This window comes from Myxine glutinosa, unplaced genomic scaffold (genome assembly GCF_964187855.1).
Source record: "Myxine glutinosa unplaced genomic scaffold, kmMyxGlut1.1 SCAFFOLD_993, whole genome shotgun sequence".
Lineage (NCBI taxonomy): Eukaryota > Metazoa > Chordata > Myxini > Myxiniformes > Myxinidae > Myxine > Myxine glutinosa.
Window position 1 is genome coordinate 4,715 of NW_027617088.1, and position 24,376 is coordinate 29,090.

A 24,376-nucleotide genomic window follows, 5' to 3' on the forward strand; every position below is an offset into this window, starting at 1 on the left:
TTACTTTAAATAACAGAAAGAAATAAGTATTTTACTTCCTTTATGGGGAAGTTCTAAACAAGAATTTTTTTGATTCATAAAGTGAATAGAACTACAGTTCGTTACGTCACGTATGTGAAGAGAAAAGCGGGTTTAAGCCACCGAATCACTTTGTCTGTCTGTCCTCAAACGTCAGATTAATTAAGTTATATTATATTTTGAACGTTATATTTTGAACATGAATCAGAAAACACCTCCTTCTTCTAAATCATGCCTTCAACACGGATTTAGAAACATGTTAAAAATCAGAAGACCGGACACACAAAATGATCCTCCACCTGTGCTCTATAGTACCGTATGCCATTGCATTTCGAGTACTGTCGGCCAACCTCATGATCTTGCACTCGACCATTCTTCCTGCTTCACCATTATCACAGTTTACTTTGCTTTATATTTACCTCTGTGATTGAAGGTGGATGGAGTTTATGTTTTCAGATCTGTCTGACTGTCTGTGAACAGGATATCTCAAAAAGTTGTGGACGGATTAGGATGAAATTTGGTGGACAGGTTGGGTGTGTGGCGACGACAAAACAATTAGCTTTTGGTGAAGATCTGGATCCGGATGTAGATGCTATCATTTTTAAAGTAATTGTTCAACATTGAGTGATCGTGCTAACAACGATATATAACACAATATCTCAACAAGTTATGGTCGGATTCGGACAAAACTTGGTGGACAGGTTGGGTGTATGAGAAGGAAGAATTAATTAAATTTTGGTGAAATCCCAACTCCGGATCCATTTTTTAATTTCCGAAGTGATTCTTCACCATTGAGAGATGTGACCACAAACGTCCCTATCCCTATATCCTTTTTGACCCTATATCTCGATGGTGAAAAATCACAAAAAAAATAAAAAATTATACGTTCCATATTCAGATCTTCACCAAAATCTAAACAATTTCTCCATGACCTTTTCAACAAATTTCAACTGAATCCGTCCACAACGTTTTGGAGATATCCCTGTTCACAGATAGACAAACAGATAAACAAATGGTGATGACTGATGAATACATAACCTTCGGTGGTGGAGGTAAGAATCGTTAAACCCAAAAGGTTTCATAAATTGTTATTTTATGTACTGTACACTATTTTGATATTTGCATAACAGCGAAATGTTCTTTCAGCCTTCAATTCTTTCAGGTGTCCCTATACGCTGGCGTACCCTATACAGGCACTTGTGCCGGGGTCACCTGGAAAGATCTGACCCAACAGCAAGGGATAGTGCTTGCAATTATTATGTGACGCCATAAACAAATATTGGCCTGGAAAGCGAAATCCTTTTCAGTTGGAAATTTATATTTCTTTTAATCCTGCAGGTAGTCCTGAAATGGTGTTTGGAACCCTGCTATCTCGGTCCCCCCTCTTGTCAAGGTCGACTACCCGTCCTCACTCTGTCATCCTATTAATTCCTTGATTTGGAACATCAGACGTTCAATGTACCTGCTCACCAGCACATTGGGCTTGCTTAGCAGGATTGATCTGACATGGGCATGGAAATGTAAAATCACAATTGGTATTATTTGAAAGACTGAAGGTAATGTTGGCCATCTTGAAAATATGGAGGAGGGCTAAACTTTCACTTTAATTCTGGGGATTTGTTTGGATTTTGTTGTTGTGTAAGTGGCTCTATAATTCTCTCTTAGCCGCTACTGTTCTTGCGGACTTGAGCTGGGGTCGAGGGATGTATAAAATGTATTTGATGATGCCGTCTGTGTGTGAAGCAGACAGCGACTATTGGACTGGGATGAAGTTGGTGTACGTGAGAGAGATTCGCCACCAAGACCCGCTCCTTTATTGCCCTATCCTGTCCATGGTATGCAGTTGATCTAAACATTACCTTGTTGCCCTTTTCAATCCCTTCTGCTCGCCCAACCTGTCCCGCCTTTTCACCCAGCACTAGATCTGGTTTAAGTCTGTCATTGCAATGTCCTCTTTCTGAAAGCCATAATGCTACTCCCACATTCACAACTTAAACATCCTTTCTGAAAGCAGGCAAAGAATATGAAATTGAAAAAGAGAGAATATGAAATTAAACAATTTTACATTTACAAATATACAGGTAGTGAACAGTTCAATCTTGGTTTCATCAGACCAAAGAATCTTGTTTCCCACAGTCTGAGAGTCCTTTAGGTGCTTTTTTGCAAACTCCAAGCGGGCTTTCATGTGTCTTTCACCGAGGAGAGGCTTCCGTCTGGCCACTCTGCCATAAAGCCCAGATCGGTGGTGTGTTGCAGTGATGGTTGTCCTGGAGGTTTCTCCCATCTCCACACAGGATCTCTGGAGCTCAGCCAGAGTGACCATCGGGTTCTTGGTCACCTCTCTTACCAAGGCCCTTCTCCCCCGATTGCTCAGTTTGGCTGGGCGGCCAGCTCTAGGAAGAGTCCTGGTTGTTCCAAACTTCTACCGTTTAAGAATTATGGAGGCCACTGTGCTCTTGGGAACCTTCAATGCAGCAGAGATTTTTTTGTCGGCTTCCCCAGATCGGTGCCTCGACACAATCCTGTCTCTGAGCTCTGCAGGCAGTTCCTTCGACCTCATAGCTTGGTTTTTGCTCTGATATGCATTGTCAGCTGTGAGACCTTATATAGACAGTTGTGTGCCTTTCCAAATCATGTCCAATCAATTGAATTTACCACAGGTGGACTCCAATCAAAGTGCTGAAACATCTCAAAGATGATCAAGAGAAATGGGAGGCACCCGAGCTAAATTTCAAGTGTCATAGCAAAGGGTCTGAGTACTTATGTCAGTGATATTTCAGTTTTTTCTTTTTAATAAATTTGCAGAACTTTCTAAAATCCTGTTTTCTCTTTGTCATTATGGGGCATTGAGTGTATATTGATGAGGGAAAATGAATTTAATCCATTTCAGCATAAGGCTGCAACATAACAAAATGTGAAAAAAGTGAAGGGGTCTGAATACTTTCTGAATGCACTGTAATTTTATGCTATTATTTGGCTTCAGCAACACCATTGACAAATATATCTTCGAGGAATTTATTTTTTCGAAACACTTTAAATAGCACTCATTTTTGTGTAAGTACACTATAAAAGAGAGCAGATGCTTCCAGGCATGATCATACATTCATCCTCTCCCATTTTGCTGATGTGGAATGGCTATTACGTTTTGTATTTGTTGATGCAAGATCATTACACCTCGGTTTTTAGTTCCACTTCCACATTTATGATTCATTATATATGAACAACAGACTCCCATTTGAGACATTTTGAGAAAATAAACCACCGTTTAGAGGCCATTTTTCCCCGCAAAGCGGGGGTTGGCCTTTTCGGGGACCGTGGTAGTTGTTGTTTTTTTGGTCCCCTTTTTGAAGCAATGTTTTACGGCCGGATGCCCTTCCTGACGCCAACCCTTTTTGCCGCCTTCAACGACAAACAGGGAATTACCAGTGAACTGGTACTCAATTAGCCGACCTCGGAAGGATGACAGGCTGAGTCAACCCCCCTGGCATTAATTCGGCGATCGACCGAGATTCGAACCCAGGATCCTAGGATCCTAAGCCGGCACCCTAGCCGCTAGCCCAACAACACCAACATTTTGAGAAAATAATTATAAAATATTTTCAAAGTTGTCCTCCAAAGGCAGTCGTCATCTGGGCATCCTCCGTTGAACAGAGGCCTTCATTTGCAGCTTAATGGAGGGCTACTCCACTTAAAAAAATATATATACTGCATCTCCATCATAAAAACCTGTTGAAAAACTATTTGCAATCCTAATTAATCCTAATTTATCTGAAAGGTTGTCCCACAAATTAATTCAAATAATATGCATAAACAGCTCATTAATAATCATGACCCTGGAAGTACCTGCCATAGCTAGCAATATGTTGTGACAGTGTCAGGAAGGAATTAACACCTAGATTGTTCTGACTCACTGACAGTTTTGCTAACTATTTAGTTGATCTGACTTCATCTTGTACTCAAAATTGATATATCTATGAATGAAGAAAATAAAAATGGCAAAATTAGCCAATTCGACTTGTACTCCATATCGACTTGGAGGTCGAAAGACACGGTATTTTAAATGCATATATTGTTTACGTTCAATTGGTCATCTTACAAGGCTTGTAGTTATTTGTGCTTTCCTTTTTAATATGACTTTTTCCCTATCGTAGGAGTCCCACCTTCAGTTAGCTACCGACAACCAAGAGCTCTACTCTCCCAAGACTCCCACATGATTCATTCAAGGCTTCCAGTTGAGCGTTACTCATCTGCTCCAAGTTATGCCTCTGCTATGAGTTATGAATCTGCTGCGAACTACTCGCCTGCTACGGACTACCCGCCTGCTACGGACTACTCGCCTGCTACGGACTACTCGCCTGCTACGGACTACCTGCATGCTACAAACTACCCGCCTGCTACAAACTACCCGCCTGCTACAAACTACCCGCCTGCTACAAACTACCCGCCTGCTACAAACTACCCGCCTGCTACAAACTACTCGTCTGCTAAGAATTACTCGCCTGCCACGAATTACCCGCCCGCTGCCTCCCGAGAGATTCCGTCTCTTCTTTCGATTGATCTTTCTCGACCAGGTTCACATCTTTCTCGCCGTCCCCAAGAGCCACTTTTGCCAGAGCCTCACATTCTGCCACTACGACTACCCCCACAGCCTCATCCACTAGCAATGCGGATGACTCCAGCATCATTGCTTGGAAATGGTTCATCTCGCAGGGGCTACAAGAGTCAAAAGCGTCATTCTGTCAAACGAAAGGCAAATAATAATAATAATAATGCCAAGAGATCCCAGAAACGCGCACCTTTGTCTTCAATGAAGGTATATTCTGTCGTTCATTAGTGATCCACATGTTTTGGATTTCTTTATTGTTGACTTATTTGCACCTCCTCACTTGTACTGACCTTGTGTAATTGTCTCTTCAGCAAGCTGAGCCTTCTGTTCCTGCACCTCGTCTGTATGCCCCATTTCATGCCTCGAAGAAAGAGACTAGTGTTGAAAAAGGGAATGGTCCAGGTGAGAAGTAAAAGGTAGTCTCTCAGCTGTCTTTTTACATATGAGCAGGTTAAAGCTGATGTAAGGGTGTCAAAATGCAGCTTGTAAAGTGTGGATGTGAAAAGATGATGTGGGGGACAGTTTGCAGTTCTGGGAGTGAAATGTTGCAAAATCGAGAGCATAAATAAACTAGATGGTATTCATAGAATACTTACCCTGCGGTCTACTTGTTGCGAGCCAACTCTTCTGTTTTGAACATTTTTTTTTCTTTGATCCAATATGGCTGCCAGACCACATGAGCGATGACATCATAAATTTATATTCTCCAATATAATTGTTGCATAGATCACGCTCAATACATTTCAAACTGATCAGACCAAGCGTTGTTCCTGTCGAATTATGACGTCATAACTATGGCACAAATGACGTCATCGTTAACACATTCCCCATATGGAGTTCTTTACAATGAGCCACGTTTCAATTTTATCCATGCAGTGGTTTTGGAGATGTAGAGGTGCAACATTTTTCGGTTTTTCCAAGATGGCGCCTGTATCACATGACCTATGACGTCATGATTATCATTAAAATATTCTCAAGGAGGAGGTGCTCCTCTGGTGAAAATTTAGTGTCCATCAGACCAACGGTTGCCGAGAAAAAGATTTTTTAAAATGCAGATACAGCACACGGCACACGTACGTAACTGAATGCTTCCTGTCTCTTCACGTCTTAAACTTGTCTCTTCACGAGCGCAGGGTAATAACTGGTGGGTTTCTGGGTTGAGTTTGCAAATTTTAAGATGCAGAAAAAGGGGGGTACAGGTTGGATTTGTTTTGGATAACTTTGTGTTATTTCCCAGTGGACAAAATGATTTTAGAACCTAGGTCTTGGTGCACTTTTCAATTTGAAGGGTAACTAGGGTTACCATATTTGGATTTCAAAAAAACGATGATGAAAAAAATGAATATGGGGTGTATCTGTATCAGTATCTACTAACTCATATTGTATTAATGTGATATGTATATATACAAGCTCGGCTCGGCTCGCTACGCTCGCCTCACCACGCGTCGTTACTGAGGGATGGGCTTATTTTAGCTGAGGATAATGACTGTACCTGAGTGCTGTGTTGTCATGATTTACACCAATCATAATACAAACAATCACTTTGCACAAATGTATTTGTTGTGTTTGTGATATTACATTTTTATAAGCAATTTAGGTTGAATGGTTTTTTTTCAAGAAAGAACCCCTCAGCATATACATAGGGGAGGGGTAGGTGCAGACTGGAAATTTGGGACGATTACACCTCACCACCACGTAATTTAAAACACCTCACCACCACATAATTTAAAACACTTCACCAAGTAATTTAAAACACCTCACCACCACGTAATTCAAAAACACCTTACCACCACATAATCCAAAATACCTCACCACCACGTGATTCAAAACCACCACCACGTTATTAAAAACGCTTCACAACCACGGAAACAAAAGTTTCAGGGAGTAGTTCAGTGACAACAGGCTGCCCAGATATGTAGATATATAGATAAATGACTGTATCTGAGTTGCTGTTTTGTCATAGTTTACACCAATCATAATTCAAACAATCATAATGCACAAATGTATTTGTAATATACGTGATATTACATTTTATAAACAATTGAAGTTGAAAACTTAAGTTGCAAAATGACATCATAAATGACATCATGACATCCCCCCCCCCCCACCCCCCCGCAAAAAAGAAATTGGACATTTAAAAAAAAACAAACCCTTAGGACTTACCGACGGGAGAGATGGGTGCATACTAGAAGTTTGGTACGATTTCACAAAAGTTTGAGGGAGTAGTTCAGTGACAACACAACACAAGACAAGACAACACAAGACAACACAGACACTGCACAGATATTGCACAGATATATACAGACTTGGCATTTAATATGGAATATATATTTTTTCTTGGCTTGGGTTTACTTTCTTAACTCAGTATATCAATCTGGTGAGTTTCTTTTACACTTTGGTGATTTCTTTGTTAAAAGAACCATGTCACTGATTGTCTGTCGCAGCAAGAAGTCAACAACAGGATTATATCACAGGTGGTGTGGCAAAATGTACGGACAGGTGCATTTGATGATTGGCTTCACAGTCGGGTATACAAGGGTTGTTGCGTTCTGTATTAGTGGAAAACAACTGCTGCACGTCTCCAAAAGTTATTGCCGCTTCCTCTGGACATGGTTCGTCAACTCGACAATGCTGTTTGTCATGGAGTGGTGGCTTTACGAAATTACGGCATGAAACAGCGTGCTATTGCTCGGCAGTATGGCATCACTCAAGGTCAGGTGTCATAGACCCTGAAACGAAATGCTCAGAGGGGTGTCCCTACTCCAATACCGAGGCCAGGACGTCCCTGCAGAACCACAAGGAGGGATGGTCGCCAGCTGCACCGGTTAGTCCGCAATGGCCGTACCAAGTCAGCTAATCGGCTTCGGGCTGAGTGGCAGCAACTGACAAATGTGCCTGTATCCAGAAGGCCAGTCAACCAACGACTGGTTCAAGCAGGCTATCGTGCCAGGCGTCCCCTGAGAAAGCCACGCCTGACCAGACAACACCGCCAGCGCCAATGGCAGCCAGGACACTGGCATCACTTGATCTTCAATGACGAGTCTAGATTCCTGGTCTATCGTCAAGATGGCCGCGTCCGAGTGCGCAGACAAGTGCATGAAGCCTACAACAAAGATTGTATAGTGCCAAGGGTCCAAGCTGGAGGTGGGGGGTGACCTTTTGGGCTGCTTTTAATGCAGGGGGCAAAACTGACCTGGTTGTTCTGAATGGAAACCTGAACCAGTTCAAGTACAGGGCCATTCTGGAAGAAACATTGCTTCCATTTGCTCGTGCAGCCTTTCGAGGAAACTTTGTCTTCCAAGATGACAATGCACGGCCTCATCGTGCTCGCATGATCCAACACTTTCTTGCTGACCGTGGTGTAGAGCATATGGAGTGGCCTGCCATGTCCCCGGATATGAATCCGATAGAGAACTTGTGGGCAGAATTAACGCATCAAATCGATCACTTGGACCAGCAGCCTGCCTCTGTGCGTGAATTGCAGCGGGCTATTGTAACTGCATGGCAAGCGATTCCTGTCCAAACCTTGGCAAATCTCGTGAACAGCATGCCTCAACGTGTACGTGCTCTCCTGAATGCTCGTGGGGGTTACACGAAGTACTGAACTGTAATTTTACTGTCCGTAATCCCAGTCGTAATTTAACTTTTGTTTTTGTTAAAATTTTTTTTGGCTAATGTGCAAAATAAAGAGATACTTCTGGAAAACGTACAGAAGTTTAACACAGTACTGTCCATGAATTGAGTTCGATATCAGTTTACATCACTTTCAAGGATCAATTTATTTGTTTCGAAATGTCAAATGTGGTTTTTGTTTCTTTTAAAGGTCACATTAACAAAATCTAGAATAATTTCAACATAATTCCAATGAACTTTTGGTTCTAAGACATTTTGAAAAGTAAGTTCACCCCCACAAAAAAAAGATTCCATATTAAATGCCAAGTCTGTATATAGATATATACAAAGTTCCCTGTTTTTGATGAAGTAATTTCTTGTTGTACTTGTCTCACTGCTTTGTATTTTCTTCCCGTTTCTTTCCTCATAGGTAAGTATCCGAAGGTGCCAACAAAGAGAGGTGTTGAGGTGAGTTTGTGCTGCATTTGAGGAAAAGTGCCTGGTTAGCATTGGTTGATGTGTCAGTATTTGTCATTCAATGAGCATATTTATGCCTCAAAATGAGTCTATTGTCCATGACAAGTGTATTTGTGTAAAAACCTAAAAAATAAATTAGGAAAGGCTGTGTTTGTGGGTGGGTGGGGTTGAAGGGGGGGGGGGGGGGGCAGGGGGTTATGTACAAGTCATGTCATCTTCATTGATAACATGTAATACCAACTGTCCATATCTGTTTGGTAAATAGTACGCTTTACATCATTTTTAGGTTTCTGCTTTCATTCAGTAAATTGTACGTTCTGTGTCATTTTTAGGTTTCTGACATCGTCGTGGCTCAAAATATTGGCACCCTTGCACTCTTTTCAAATAACTCACAATTTTCTTTAAAAATAAGTTGAAATTGACAAAAGTATTTGGTCTCCACAATTCTTTTTCACTTTTAATATTACAGAACCTTTGTTTTTGATTCAGAACTTAATATATCCTTTTGAATCAGAAAACTAGAACGGCACTCTGTAGAGAGCATACCTCTGCCTGGTTGGCCATATCACTCAATGGTGAAGAATCACTTTAAAAATTATACGACCTGGATCTGGATCTGGATCTTCACCAAAATTGAATCGATTTTTCCTTGTCACACATATAACCTGTCCAAAAAGTTTCGTCCAAATCCGTCCGTAACTTTTTTAAAAATCCTGCTATGTATCGTTTTTGGCCCCATCTCCCAATGGTAAAGAATCACTTAATAAATTAAATAATTATCATATCCGAATTCATGTTCAGATCTTCACCAAAATCGAATTGAATTGTCCTTGTCAGACACCCAACCGGTCCACCAAGTTTTGTCCAAATCCGCCCACAACGTTTTGAGATATCCTGCTATGTATAGATTTTGGCCCAATTTACCAATGGTGAAGAATCACTTCAAAAATTATAGTAGCTGGATCCGAATCCAGATCTTCACCAAAATCTAATCATTTCGTCCTTGTCACATACGCTGCATCTCTGCCAAATTTCTTCTGAATCCATCAACAACTGTTTGAGATATCTTGTTCACAAACGGACAAACAGACAAACAGACGGACAGTGGTGAAAACATAACCTCCCCATCCACCTTTGGTGGCGGAGGTAATTAAATAATTCTCTTATCTGAATCCATATTCAGATCTTCACCAAAATCGAATCGAATCGTCCTCGTCAGACACCCAACTGGTCCACCAAGTTTCATCCAAATCTGTCCACAACCTTTTGAGATATCCTGCTATGTATCGTTTTTGGCCCTATCTTCCAATGGTGAAGAATCTCTTAAAAATTTTAGTAGCTGGATCAGGATCCGGATCTTCACCAAAATCTAATCATTTCGTCCTAGTCACATACGCTACATCTCTGCCAAATTTTGTCCGAATCAGTCCACAACCTTTTGTGATATTCTGTTCACAAATGCACAAACAAACAAACAAACAAACAGACAGACAGGGGGTGAAAACATAACCTCCATCCATCTTTGGTGGCAGAAATATGTCAATGCCATAAACAGAAATGGCATTGACAAAATTATTGATAAAATAACTTCATGTTCCTGTGTCCAAAATAACTTGGACAAAATAACTGCAGTCAAGCGCTTCCTATAGCCATGAATGAGCTTCCTGCACCTCTCTACTGCACAGTGGGCTGGAGCCTGGAAATTACCAAAAATGGACTCTTATCAGGCATCAATGGCTCTGAGTGCTTCAGAAACTAGAAAAAAAATCCAGTTTAACAAAAAAAAAAAGTAAGTCAAAAGCTCAACTCCAAGAAAAATGGTGAACGTTAGAAGATCGGCAATATTTCAATTTCGCGATAACCTTAGCTCAATGGTTTCGCGGAAACTGTATTTTGCCAATAAATCTGTCAAAGGCTAAGAAAATGACAAAATTATGCCCATTAAACCTAATTCTTTCATACTAAACCAGAAATGTACCAAGTTCACTGAATCTAATCAAATATTAGGCTGTACAGCCTTCAAGTGCCAAAAATTTGAGGTTTTCGGTCAAATTTTTTGCCGATTTTTGATTATTTACCCATAAAATCGATGTTTTTTTCCACCCAAAATTTGCCGCATATCTGTAAAAATTTCAAAATGCCACAAGCCAGATTTACTCCAGTGTATATTTTCTGAAAATATAGGTCTCAGTGCCTTAGAAAATGCATATATTGTGAAATCTGACTTGTGGCAATTAGAAAAAATGAATTTCACACAAAAGTCAATTTTCGAAAATCTATTGCAAGCCGTTTCCGGGGCGTCTATTTCCATTTTAACATTTTCTTGAATAATTTGAGTTTGAATCAAGTTCTAGGGTTCTAGGGGTTCTAGGGTTCTACGCTTCTAACGAGCCCTCAACCACTATCAGGGGATTCTTTTAAGCCAAGATATACCCGAAAATGTGTTTTGAGCCCGAAATGCCCAAATATGGTAATTTGGGCCCAGACCCCTCAAAATCAAAATTTAAAAACAAATTTTTTCTCGTTGTAATAAGCTTAGTAATACGCTTCTAACGAGCCCTCAACCACTATCAGGGGATTCTTTTAAGCCAAGATATACCCGAAAATGTGTTTTGAGCCCGAAATGCCCAAATATGGTAATTTGGGCCCAGACCCCTCAAAATCAAAATTTAAAAACAAATTTTTTCTCGTTGTAATAAGCTTAGTAATACGCTTCTAACGAGCCCTCAACCACTATCAGGGGATTATTTTAACCCAAGATATTGAGATATTTCCAATATTTCACCCTCTCAGCCCACTGTGTACTGGCAGTTTGGCCCACTCTTCTTGTGCAAACTGTTCCAGTTTTCACAGATTTGAAGGATGCCTGCTCCCAACTGCTGTTTTCAGATCTCCCCACATATGTTCAATGGGATTTAGATCTGGACTCATTGCTGGCCACTTCAGAACAGTTCAGCGTTTTATCTTGAACCATTCCTGGGTGCTTTTTGAAGTGCGTTTGGAGTCATTGTCCTGCTGCAAGACCCATGACCTTCGACGGCGACCCAGCTTTCTGACACTGGGCTCAACATTGCGCTCCCAAATGCCTTGGTAATCTCCTTATTTCATGATGCCATGCACACATTCAAGGCACCCAGTACCAGAGGCAGCACAGCAACCCCAAAACATCACTGAACCTCCTCCATATTTGACTGTAGGGAAGGTGTTCTTTTCTTCAAAGGCTTCATTTTGTTTTCTGTAAACATAGAGATGATGTGCTTTTCTAAAAAGCTCTAATTTGGTCTCATCTGTCCACAGGACATTCTCCCAGAAGGATTTTGGCTTGTTCAGTTGTGTTTTGGCAAACTCTTATGTCTCTCTCAGCAGTGGGATCCTCCTGGGTTTACTTTCATAGAACCCCCCTTCATTGAGTTGGTGATGGATGGTGCGAGTTGAAACTGTGTTGTACCTTGTGTCTGAAGGTCAGCTTGAATCTGTTTGGCTTGAAAGTCAGCAATCTGAATCTTGAAAGAGGTGCTTTCTCCACCATTTGAACAATCCTTCACTGCAATCTTTGATTACGTTTTCTCTTGTGGCCACGTCCAGGGAGGTTGGCTACAGTGCCATGGGCCTAAATCTTTCTGATAGCATTGCGTACGGTGGACACAGGAACATAAAGGTCTCTGGAGATGGACTTGTAGCCTTGAGATTGTCCATGCTTGGCTACAATCTTGTGTCTGACAATTCTCTGGTTTTCTTTCTTTTCTCCATGCTCATTGCGGTACACACCGTGACACAAAACAGCAGAATGAATCCTTTTCTCCATTCAAACTGGTTGAATGAGTGATTTTTATATTGCAGGCACTGCAACAGCACAGGTAAGTTCAATTCCAGAGTAAAGGAGAATCGACTGCTTTAAATCGAATTATTTCTCACAACTTCTCAAATGTGCCAATAATATTGCCTGGGCCATTTTAGGATTTCTGTGTGGAATAAGCTAAGATTTAGTAATTTTTTCAGCTTTTTTTGTTTTGTTCCAAAATCAAAGAAATACAAATGTGGATACCAGGAGATTTTTAATTTCAACAATTCTCTGGAAGAAATGGTGCATTATTTGAAAAGAGTGCAAGGGTGCCAATAGCTTTGGCCATGACTATATGTGTATGTATGTGTATGTACAGTATATGTATATACATGTGCCAAAGGTATACCCAAATGTATACAGTAAACTAACCTTGCTTGGTGACGTTTATTACCTCCACCACCAAAGGTGGACAGAGGTTATGTTTTCACCTGTCTGTGAACAGGATATCTCAATGTTGTGGATGGATTTGGACAGGTCGGGTGTGTGACAAGGACGAATTGATTCAACTTTGTGGTAGATTCGAATCAGGATCCTTCACCATTGAGTGATTGGGCTAAAACTGACGATATAAAAAAAACCAAAAAAAAAACCACCTTTAGAGGCCATTTTTCCCCGCAAGCGGGGGTTGGCCTTTTTCGGGAACCGTGGTTGTTGTTGTTTTTCGGTCCCCTTTTTGAAGCAATGTTTTATGGCCGGATGCCCTTCCTGACGCCAACCCTTTTTGCCGCCTTTAACGACAAGCAGGGAATTACCAGTGAACTGGTACTCAATTTGCCGACCTCGGAAGGATGACAGGCTGAGTCAACCCCCCTGGCGTTAATTCAGCGATTGACCGGGATTCGAACCCAGGATCCTAGGATCCTAAGCCGGCACCCTAGCCGCTAGCCCAACACCAGGGATCTGATTTCCCTGGCACAATATTTCCCAGCACAATATTTCCAAGAAGTTGTGGACGGATTATGATAAAACTAGTTGGATGAGTTGGTTAGTTGTCAAGAAGAAGCCAATTCGATTTTGGTTCATTTGGAAATTTGGAGGATGGGTGGAGAGGGGGGGAGGGTAGGGAGGGGGGGGGGGATGGAACCACCTTTAGAGGCTATTTTTCCCTGCAGAGCGGGGGTTGTCTTTTTTGGGCACCTTGGTCCCCTTTTTGAAGCAATGTTTTACGGCCGGATGCTTTTCGTGCCGCCAACCCTGTTAGTCGCCTCTTGCGACACACATGGAATTGCCAGTGAACTGGCACTCAATTTGCCGACCTCAGATTAATTCACCGCTCGACCGGGATTCGAACCTAGGATCCTGGGATCCCAAGCTGGCACCCTAACCGCTACGCCAACACCAGGCTATTGGGGGTCGGGGGGTTGAGGTGGGGGGAGGGAGGGATGGGTTGGAGGGGGGTGGGGGGGAAAGGGAGGATGGGTAGGAGGGTTTGGGGTTGATGCGAAAGTAATAGTACATTACAGAAATACACTGATTTTTTTTTTTTACAACTTCATTTCATCTCCATCAGGATGGAGAGACCTTAAAAGTTACCATACAGTTGCCAGACAGACAAAAAGGTGCTTCTGCGGCCAAGGAAAGTTTGAATATAGACACTTCATCCAAAGTGGCCAAGGTGAGGCAAATGCATGATACTTTTCTGCAGGAACCTGGTTTGGATTGTTTTTTTGTATGAATTGTATGTTTTATTTGTGGCAGAAATAATGGATTGCGAATATGGTGTCGTAAAGCAAATTTTATTTACAGTTTCTTTAAAATTGGGCAAACCTCATGCAGGAGTGCAAAGAATGTAGTGCAGACAGGCACGGAAAATGTGCCGTGTACAGTTGCATACAGCAATAAATGGGGGTTGAGTTTGATATCATGGGTGCATACATAATTTTATAAATAGGAGAAAGACTGAGAGAGAACAGGACTTGGTATAGTCTAGCATGGCAGCTGAGAGAACAGGGACAAAAGCAACTGGGTTGGGGCTGAGTTGGGTCTAGGAGGGGGGGGGGGGGGGGTGGTGGGGGGAGGAGTGAAGTAGATGTCTCCGAAATTGCCCTGCGGACTGTGGCGAGAAAGGCGACGTTACAAGATGACATTGCCAGTACCCAGTGTGCTGACTCAGAAAAGTTGCATCACTTACCCCAATGTCACCAGATGTTTGTCATGTTAAAAAAAGAAGGTTGACGTCCATAGGCACAGTTTGAATTCTCTATTTGGTTGGGCAAGGGCTTAATATTTATAATGGGCAGCTATGTGGGGGATTCCAGTCAAATCCCATTGCCAGGAATTTCACGGCTGGCTCTTCGCGCCTTGCACATTAAATCATCCTAGTTCTCCAGATAATGTAATGTACTAATAACGACCTTCAGCCAACATTAATCTAACTTTCCGCCTCTCTCTCTCTCTCTCTCTCTCTTTCTCTAGGTGTTGCTTGTCTAGTGACCCTCCTGTGGGTACTCATTTCTTTCTCCGCAACTCGTTAGCTTAATGGGGCGACCCTATCCCGGCCCCCCAACTGACGGATGCACGTCATTCCACGTAAAGGAAAAACGTCCTTCCAAGTCCTCCAAAGAGAGTACTCTTGACTTTCTCTCAAGTCGACCTCTGTCCCTCTCTTTGGCCCAAGCAGAATGTCTCGAACTGACGATGTGAGATTCCAGTTTTTCTCTCAAAACTGCCCACCTTGAAACGCTTCCCGCGCGCTGTGACCAGGTATTCAGGCTCTCAAAGCCTGAATACCCGCACAGGTGTCTATGACCCCTAGCCACCTGTACCCTTGCCCCGAACAAATCCTCCCGCACTCTGTCCGTGTCTCCATTACCTTATTGTTTAGATGTGTGCCGGCAGATCGGGTGAAGGCAGAGCTGCCCACTGAACGGCAGCAAGACATCAATACTACCGAGAAAGATCTCGCTCATTACGAGGCACCGATAATCTTGCTGACCCCCAGTAGCGAACCCCCTTCCCCTCTCCCTTCTCCGGACACATCCTGCCGACTACGCCAAGTTTGTCGGGGATTTACCCCCCACCCCACCCCACTAGAGATGAATCTGAGACATCTTAGACAGTTACAGGAGGATTTATTGTCCCCCGTCGCACAGCGTAGCGCAAGGGGGACTATGGCTTTCCCCTCCGTCCGTGCAGGCGTGTGTGTTTGCGTGCATGCGTGCGTGCGTGTGTAAGCGAAGGACCGCATTCGAATTTGGTGTGTGGGTGCAACCCACGTCAAAATCCAAGATGGCCACCACCATGTATGTCTGATGCCATGTATGTCTTAACCTTGTGAGATGAATATCCTGAAAAATAAGCGAAGTACCAACTTCTAATCTGGTGTGTGGGTGTATCTAGGCATAAGGAAGAACGCAATTGAAAATTGGGTCGCCACGTCAAATCCAAGATGGCCGCCGCCATGTACGTCTGAACCTTGTGGGATGAATATCTTGAACAATAAGCGAAGTACCAACTTCTAATTTGGTGTGTGGGTGTATCTTGGCATAAGGAAGAACGCTATTGAAAATTGGGTCGCCACGTCAAAATCCAAGATGGCCGCCACCATATATATGTCTGAAACTTGAGCGAAATATCTCGAAAAATAAGCGAAGTGCCAACTGCTAATCTGGTGTGTGGGTGTATCTCGGCATAAGGAAGAACGCTATTGAAAATTGGGTCGCCACGTCAAAATCCAAGATGGCCACCGCCATGTATGTCTGAACCTGAGATGAATATCTTGAAAAATAAGTGAAGTACCAACTGCTAATCTGGTGTGTGGGTGTATCTCGGCATAAGGAAGAACGCTATTGAAAATTGGGTCGCCACGTCAAAATCCAAGATGGCCACCGCCATGTATGTCTGAACCTGAGATGAATATCTTGAAAAATAAGCGAAGTACCAACTGCTAATCTGGTGTGTGGGTGTATCTAGGCACAAGGAAGAACGCTGTTTAAAATTGGGTCGCCACGTCAAAATCCAAGATGGCCGCCGCCATTATGTCTGAACCTTGTGAGATGAATATCTTGAAAAATAAGTGAAGTACCAACTTCTAATTTGGTGTGTGGGTGTATCTCGGCATAAGGAAGAACGCTATTGTAAATTGGGTCGCCACGTCAAAATCCAAGATGGCCGCCTCCATGTATGTCTGAACCTTGTGAGCGAAATATCATATCATAGCATGTTTTCTGCGTCTTCCACTTTGTCAACTCACATCACTTCACCGATGGGGGACCTAGGCGTAACGCTTGTTAAGACTTAACATGTACATGGTGGAAGCTGTCATTAACAGCAGCTTGTCAACACAACACATCAGGCTCGGTCTTTATACTCGACAGGAAATGATTAAATCTACTTCAAAGACAGGATGAAAAGAATAACATTGGAGTTGTTTTTGTAAGAGGCAGCTTTCAAGCCACCTCCTCTCGTCCACGCTGCTAGTTGTTCAAGGTTGGTGCCTGAAAGCTTCAACAAGCAGGGCATATTATCACAGGCCAGGGGTAATTTGCCAGCTTCTCTCAAGGGGTGATCAAACAGGGCCAAATGTGAAATTCCTGGCAATGGGATTTGACTGGAATCCCCCACAGCTATATCTGACTTCCAAAATTACCGTTTGTTAGTGTATTTACAGTGTACGTGAAATCACAAATATAGTTTACGTTCATTATTACTCACGTTTAAATATGGGATGTTTTTATCTTTATTGCAAACTACTGAAAAAAAATAGAGGTGGGGGCATTGCATCACCTGCCCAGCCCTCCCACCCCCCCCCCCCCCCCCACCCCCCAAACTCCGCCGGTGTTGAAGTCTGTTGTTTCCCAATATTTACATTTATCTATCATACTAAAATATGCAATTTGGTGTGTCTGTCTGTCTGTCTGTCTGTCTATCTATCTATCTATCTATCTATCTATCTATCTATCTGTCACGCTTACGTCATTACGTCTTAGGACCGCTGACTCCATCCACTGCCATTTTGATTTTAATGCAGTTCAGGACAAACACATCGTTGAACCTGTCATATTCACAATCGCCATGCCCTTTACGTTTTCCGTTCAGTGTGAAATACAAACAGTGATTGCTAAAATGATCATCGAATATCGAAACAATAGGTGTCATGAGCCTTCTAATGATACAGCACGTATAGGCCATAGGCTTCACCTTCAGGCTGCTTCAGGTTATTTTTTCTCTGGAGCAATCGATACAGCATTCCGGACTTCCTGTTGCCTATACGCTGCCTGTTTTTTTTTTTTTCCTGGGAGAGTTTAAGGTCGCGCTTCACTGCCTTTTCACCGCCCAAATGAAAGTCTTCTCCCATAGCTATGAATGGCTTTTACCACTTTTACATAAGAATAGACTTTTTTTTAAAGGTCCTTCTGGCCAAACAGTTGCACGGGCTCTGCCTATTAGGCCTGAGTTTCGCAGAGCTTAACAAAAAAAGAGAATTAAATTCTCAATTTTATAGATGGGTCCACCATGGAGGGGGAACTGGTTCCAAACCCGGTTCTACCCCCAGTTCCAACCCTAATACTGGCCTTAAGTCACCATCCAAGGCCAGCAGACAAGCACGTAGTTTAGCCTTATTCCGGTGCACATACTCCAGCATGTACTCGGCCCAATCTCCAATTAACTGAGAATGGTACTTCTGCCCAGAGGGCGGCGGTGCCCTTTATTATTTTAAACACAACCGTATTGTGACAGATTACCCGCGCATGTGCAGTCTCGGGAGTTAATTGTCCGGCTATCTAGCGTTGCCCGTCGTTACCTGGAAGTTTGCAATGAGGTGTTTTGCACATCCATCATGGCAAAAAGGCACTTGGCATGAACGCTGGAACAGTCCTTCAATAATTCTATTATCAATTATACCTGTTTGGTTTTTTTTTTTTTATAGCGAAGAGTATGTATAATATTTGATGGAGAGATGAGAGAACTGCTCAGCATTAAAGCATTGATGATGAGCATTTTAAATTTTTTTCTTGAGGCTTTGTTGTTGCTCTTTGTAATGACACCAGTCTCATGATCATACAAGTAAAAATAAGCAATTTTATCCATGTTCGTCGTCTTATTTTCCACCTATTGGTGATCTTGCACTTTCAGGGTATGAAAGGCGGTAAGGGGAATGAATCGCAGAGTGAAGAGGTGTCTGTGTCTCCTGCAGCTGAGATTAAAGCAGGTTTTGTGTCAAAAAATGCAAGGTGAGTGATAGGGTTATTGAGTGTATAAGCAAATTAGCATTGTACATTCGAATTTATTCACTTATTTTTTATTTTTCTTGCTGTTGAAGGACCAAAAGTAATGCATTCGTGGATTCTTTTTTTTTTAGATATAAATTTCCCTTTATAAGATGCTTTCGCTCAGTTATTCAAATTTTGTACCTTGGGTGATGTGAAAGTTTTTTCTCAACAAACAGAATGTTGTTGCTGACTAAGCAGGACCTCTGCTTCTTCAGGTAATCTTTGGAGACATGGAAGCAGTATTATAAAGGGATAGACTAGCTGATTAGGTATGAAATTGACCATTTCACACAAAAACGAAGGAGTCCCGGAAATAATTATGCATCCGCCGATTAAGTCACCGGAGATATTATGTTTTCAGATTGTCCGTCGGGCTGTCTGTCTGTCCGTGCATCCATGATAGGTTTTCGTTATCGCGACAACTTAAGAATGGCTAAAGGGATCGAAGTCAAACTTAGTCCAGGTATCTTACTATAATCCACCAAATATCCATCTGTCCGTCCATTCCCAGGTACCGCAAAAACGGCTGAACCGATCGCAACAATATTTTGGGTGGGTAATCCTGGGACCCCCTGGAGTAAAATAGGCTATCGTTTTTCCATTTTTTCCAATTTTCCCGTTTTTCCAAACACTATGGAATAATATTTACCGATACGAACAGTGATGTGGCTTTTATTGAAATTCTACAAATACTGTTTAGATTTTGATGAGAATAATGAACCTGCCACAAATGCGGAAGCGAACAGATTACGACAATGAGCGAGTTTGATAATATCCCAATACAACCGTCATTTAAAACAGTATTTTGTTAAAGTATCAATTGATGCTTGGAATTGAGTGAATACAATTTTCGTAATCGTACGATTTTGAATTCGTAATTGTATTCACCCAACCATACGGAACTTCACATCAGGATTTAAATATTTGTTAATGTCATGAATGTTGTTAAAAGTTTATTTTTTATATCAATGCTATTTAATTTGTGATTGGAGTTATGCTGTTTGGAATGAAAAAAGAGATATCGAGTCCAAGTGAATGACGAAATTCCGTGAGGGTTTCTGCTTTCTAAACGTGAAAGTCGCGGATCGCCATTTGCAGATTCGCCATTGACTGGGTATGGAACAAACGTACCTGTTTGTTTGCGAACGGGTACATTTTTCATGGAAGTCCTTCACGAACTTGCTGTCCATGTCTGACGTGCGACTGAAGGTGCGACAGGAATGTGGTATTTATTGGTTTCATGTTTCTGCATTGTTTGTTTGCTTCCGGCCTCCCACCCGTGCTTAGCACGGGTACCTCACTACAAAAGAAACAACAACAGGCATTTTAAGGCCATTTTCCCTGCTAGAGCGGGGGTTAGCCTTGCAGGCCCCATGACAATCTTCTCCATTTTGCCCTATTTTCTGCATCTCCCCTTGTTAACCCCTTTGCCTGCATTTCTTCTTCCACCATCTTTAGCCAAGTCTTTCTCGGTCTTCCCCATCCTCTACTTCCTTCTACATTCATTTCCATCACTCTTCTCAACCAGTCACTTTCATCCTTCCTCAACACATGACCAAACCATCTCAACCTGTTCCTCTTCACAACATCAATCACAGGCTCTATTCCCATCATCTATCGCAATTCATCATTTGTCTTCCTCTCTCTCAACGATACTCCACACATCCACCGAACCATTCGCATTTCCACCCTTTCCAGCCTTTGTTGCTGCTCTACGTTCATTACCCATGTCTCGCTCCCATAGATCATAACACGTCTCACACATGCAGCATACACCTTTCCCTTCAGCTTCAACGACACTCCCCTCCTCATCAGCACGCCACTTAGTTCCCAAAACGTCTTCCATGCACATCTCACTCCAGCAGCCGTTGCCGAGTCTAATCCACCTTCTCCATTCAGCATGTCTCCTAGGTAGCAAAATGTTTTCACACCTTCCAGCTTCACGCCGTCTCCAAGATCCAACTCAACAGTTCCTCCATCTGCAGCTCCCTCTGTGCACACCTTACACTTGAATGTAGCTGCCACACTGGTTAATGACCCTCTCAAACCACTACATTTTTGATGAACTCACCGCACATTGTACATTGAATGGAATTTACTCCGACACCCTTCCTGCACCACAGCACACGGCCACTTCCCAGTTCTTTCCACCTCACCACTTGCTTTACCATTTGCCATCACCTTCGTCTTTCGGATATTCACTTTCAGACCTTTTGTCTCCATACATTCCTTCCACTTGTTCATCTTCTTCTTCAGTCCATCCATACTTTCTGCAATCAACACCAGATCATCTGCATACAACAACTCCCATGGTAAACCCTCCTTTACGTTCCGAGCCAGCACCTCCATCACAGCTACAAATAGTAGTGGACTTTGTACCGACCCCTGATGCACTCCCACCTTCACCTCAAACTCACCACTGTTCCCTTCCTTCGTCCTTACAGATGTGCGCGCTCTTTCGTACATTGCAATCACTACTCTGATCAACCATTCCTCCACTCCTAACTTCCTCAATGCCCATGTCACTACTTCGCGTGTCACTACCTCACTAGTGTATAATAATGTAAGGATGAATTGATTAGATTATGGGGTCGAGGTCAAAGGTCGGAGTGAGGTAATTTTTAAAAATCTTACTGTGCTCACTTCTGAACAAGTAATGGGATTTTGACCAAACTTGGTACAAGTACGTATTAATGATGCAAAGACGAACTGATTAGATTTCAACACGAGGAGGTCAAAGGTCAGAGGTCATTTCAGGTAAAATTGTGATACTTGAGAACAGCTAAAGGGATTCAAATTCAGCTTGGTACAAGTATGTGTAATGATGTAATAATGTGGCTGGAGGCATATTTGTCGACGTCGCGACGTCAAATTATGTCTAGTTCTATCATGGTGCCTGATGCATTTATGATCACTGCCATTTGTTGTTGTTCTTGCTGCTGTATTATCTGACATTTGTTTTTCTTTTACTTCCACTATCATTTCTCAGGCACAAACCTGGATAACCGATGCCTTGAGAAGTTAACTAAGCTATCCCCATCTATTGCCAAATTTAGTACCTGAAAGCAAACTCTCAAGGTCGTTATGCCGTTGATGGTCACTGGTGTTCACGGCAGTTTTTAACGATGTTGGAGGCTGATGCTGATCCTTTTTCATTGGCTCTTGAATAGGATTATCGGATAGGAACCTGAACTTCCAACCACTTTTTCTCAGAACTGCTGTAATGTTGGATTTTAGGATAGCCCAATTTACTTCTCAGCGGTTCAATATATTTTTTTGAACCGCAATCCTTGACAACTGTTGCGTTGCACCTGGAACATGCTGCAGGTTTTCTATTGCAAACAACTACAAACAAAATTTGCACAGCACCCCCCTCCTTTCTAAGTCTAGGTTCAGTTAGTTACACAAAATGAAAGCAAGTGCTGCTGAAGTGGTTTCCTGAGCAAAGAATACGCAGGCTGCTTTGTTCGTATGTTCTCAACAGGAGTTCAAATAAGGAATTGTGAATCTAGTTCGAGTGTGAGTGCACATTGGCCTACTTTGTTGGGAAGTCACTGTGGATTACTTTGTCATCAGGCGCATATTTAGAGGACAACCAAGTTCATGTTCCCTGTAAATGATGAAGTATAGCCCTACTTGTAAAACTCCAGGTTGCAAGTACAGTATGCAGTTTCATTATATTCCTTCAATAATCAAGCCCCACCCTCTCTCTACTTTTGCTCTCCTGTTGGGCCTCAACAAGCATAAGAGAGAAAAGCCTGACGATGAATGTCTTTGTACCTGAAAATGAAATGCTCTTTTTTGAGAATCTGGGAGCCCCAGCTAAACGATCTTAATAACCTCGCACGTTTAAGTTAGCCCCAGCTAAACGTTTCACATGTATGTGTTTGAGCACATGCCAGGCGCTTTGTGCTGCTCCCAGATATTTCCCCTCGTACTCGTTGTACCAGCACCCAATACTTTCTACAAAAAGCCAGGTAATTTGGTCCTCTGTTGACAAGAAAGCAATTGCAGCTGGTATTTGATATCGGTGTTCTTCATCTTTACTTCACTCAAATGAGCCTATGGATGCAGCCCATGTTGATGAAGCCCAATGTTGATAAGGTTGATAAGGAACATGAGGAAAGTGTGGAAAGGAGGGTGTATTTTTTTTTTTCTTGACAAAAACCACAGAAGAGCTTGTATTAAGAGCAAAAAAGACAAATACAGTAAACCTATTCATTATTTTCATTCAATCATGTGCAGCACGTGGCTGCTGGTTTGTGTATTTGCTGAGTGTGGACGTGTGACTGATTTAGTAACCCCTATTATACGTTAGAACAGAAATTTGGAAGTTGTTTGGGGTGGCTGTGGTACCTCGCTTAACATTTCATGCAAGACTCCGTGGGATCTTTAATGTCCACCACAAACCAGAGCCGACAGATGGGTCATCCAGCTTAACCTCCTTCTAATGGGTGGTGCACACATTGATGGATTACCCTGCTCGCGAAACACCATGGACACAGTTTTATACAGTAGTTGGATTAAAATTCAAACCCAGGTGAGACGACTTAAATGCAAGTGCATATCGCTCTACGCTATCTTTCCAGCCCAATGAGCATGATAAGAAAACACATGTGAAATGAAGAACAACATATGATGACAAGACAATAGATTGTTTAAAAAGCTGTAGTCTTTCTTCCACATTGGCCACAACTGTTACCCTCATCCTGCTCATAGGGATGATTTTAGGTATAGAAAGTGAGAGATGCAAAAATCACAAAGAAAGAAGACGCAGGTGTGTAGTTAACTTCGCACCTGAAGCTGAATTACCTCACTACGCTGCTTGCAGCTGTCCAAAGGGGAAATGGTCTTCCCCTGTGTCATACAGGCAGATGAGAGACCATTCCGAAACACCCCTGAAATGTTTTTATTTTGATTAATTATTATCTATTCAGTGATCTCTCGTGGTAGTGGATTGGCTGGTCGCATTATCGCTTGGCTCAAGAGATCGGTAGCCTATGAGATGGAAAAACAATGCAGCCAAGGTACTGCTCCAGAGTTGGAGTTGTCAGCAAACTCAAAGGAAAATTCAACCGTGCACCCTGAAGCTCACCCCTGCATACTGAAGAGCCAAATCGATGTGCCTATCAAAGCCAGCAATTCAGAGGAGATCTATCAGAATGGCATTGGGGAATAATGTTAAGTTATTGATAATAATTAATCATTCCATTAAAAAGTCTGCATGCTGCATCCATGACATGTTATATATATATACACACACACACACACACGTCGGTCCTCTGGTTGCCTGGAACGATTCTTTTCCACACAACCATGGCACAGTTGATCGCTTCTGAGTCTTCCTTGCCGGATCACGTGTCTAAAAGCAAAGATGCCGTGCTAATTAGAGGACTGAATCCACAGAGCGCTGCATGTTTTATGCAAATGAAGCAATGTGAAGCGATCCGATCCGTGTGTGCGGTGTTGACTCATCATTGCCAATACCCTATAATGGGTCTTCCTTAATCACCTTAGGAGAACCACAACAACCAGAATTCCCCCCGAGACGAGGTATATTTATTGGGAGAAGCAATGGCTTGGGGGAAGGATTACAAGAAGCAACAA

The 24,376-nt window shown here is 42.4% G+C and overlaps 1 protein-coding gene across 4 annotated transcripts in view; it reads left to right on the forward strand.

Moving 5' to 3' along the window:
* Window positions 1-1,764: 1,764 nt before the first annotated feature.
* LOC137438582 (uncharacterized) overlaps window positions 1,765-24,376 on the forward strand; it is a gene marked incomplete at its 5' end in the record, with an annotated part of 80,565 nt that continues 57,953 nt past the window's right edge. For all 4 annotated transcript variants that reach the window (XM_078769039.1, XM_078769041.1, XM_078769040.1 and 1 more), the window contains 6 exon segments: window positions 1,765-1,853; window positions 4,170-4,831; window positions 4,936-5,026; window positions 8,667-8,704; window positions 14,068-14,172; window positions 18,633-18,730. In XM_078769039.1, coding sequence (XP_078625165.1) covers window positions 1,765-1,853; window positions 4,170-4,831; window positions 4,936-5,026; window positions 8,667-8,704; window positions 14,068-14,172; window positions 18,633-18,730 — 1,083 coding nt within the window.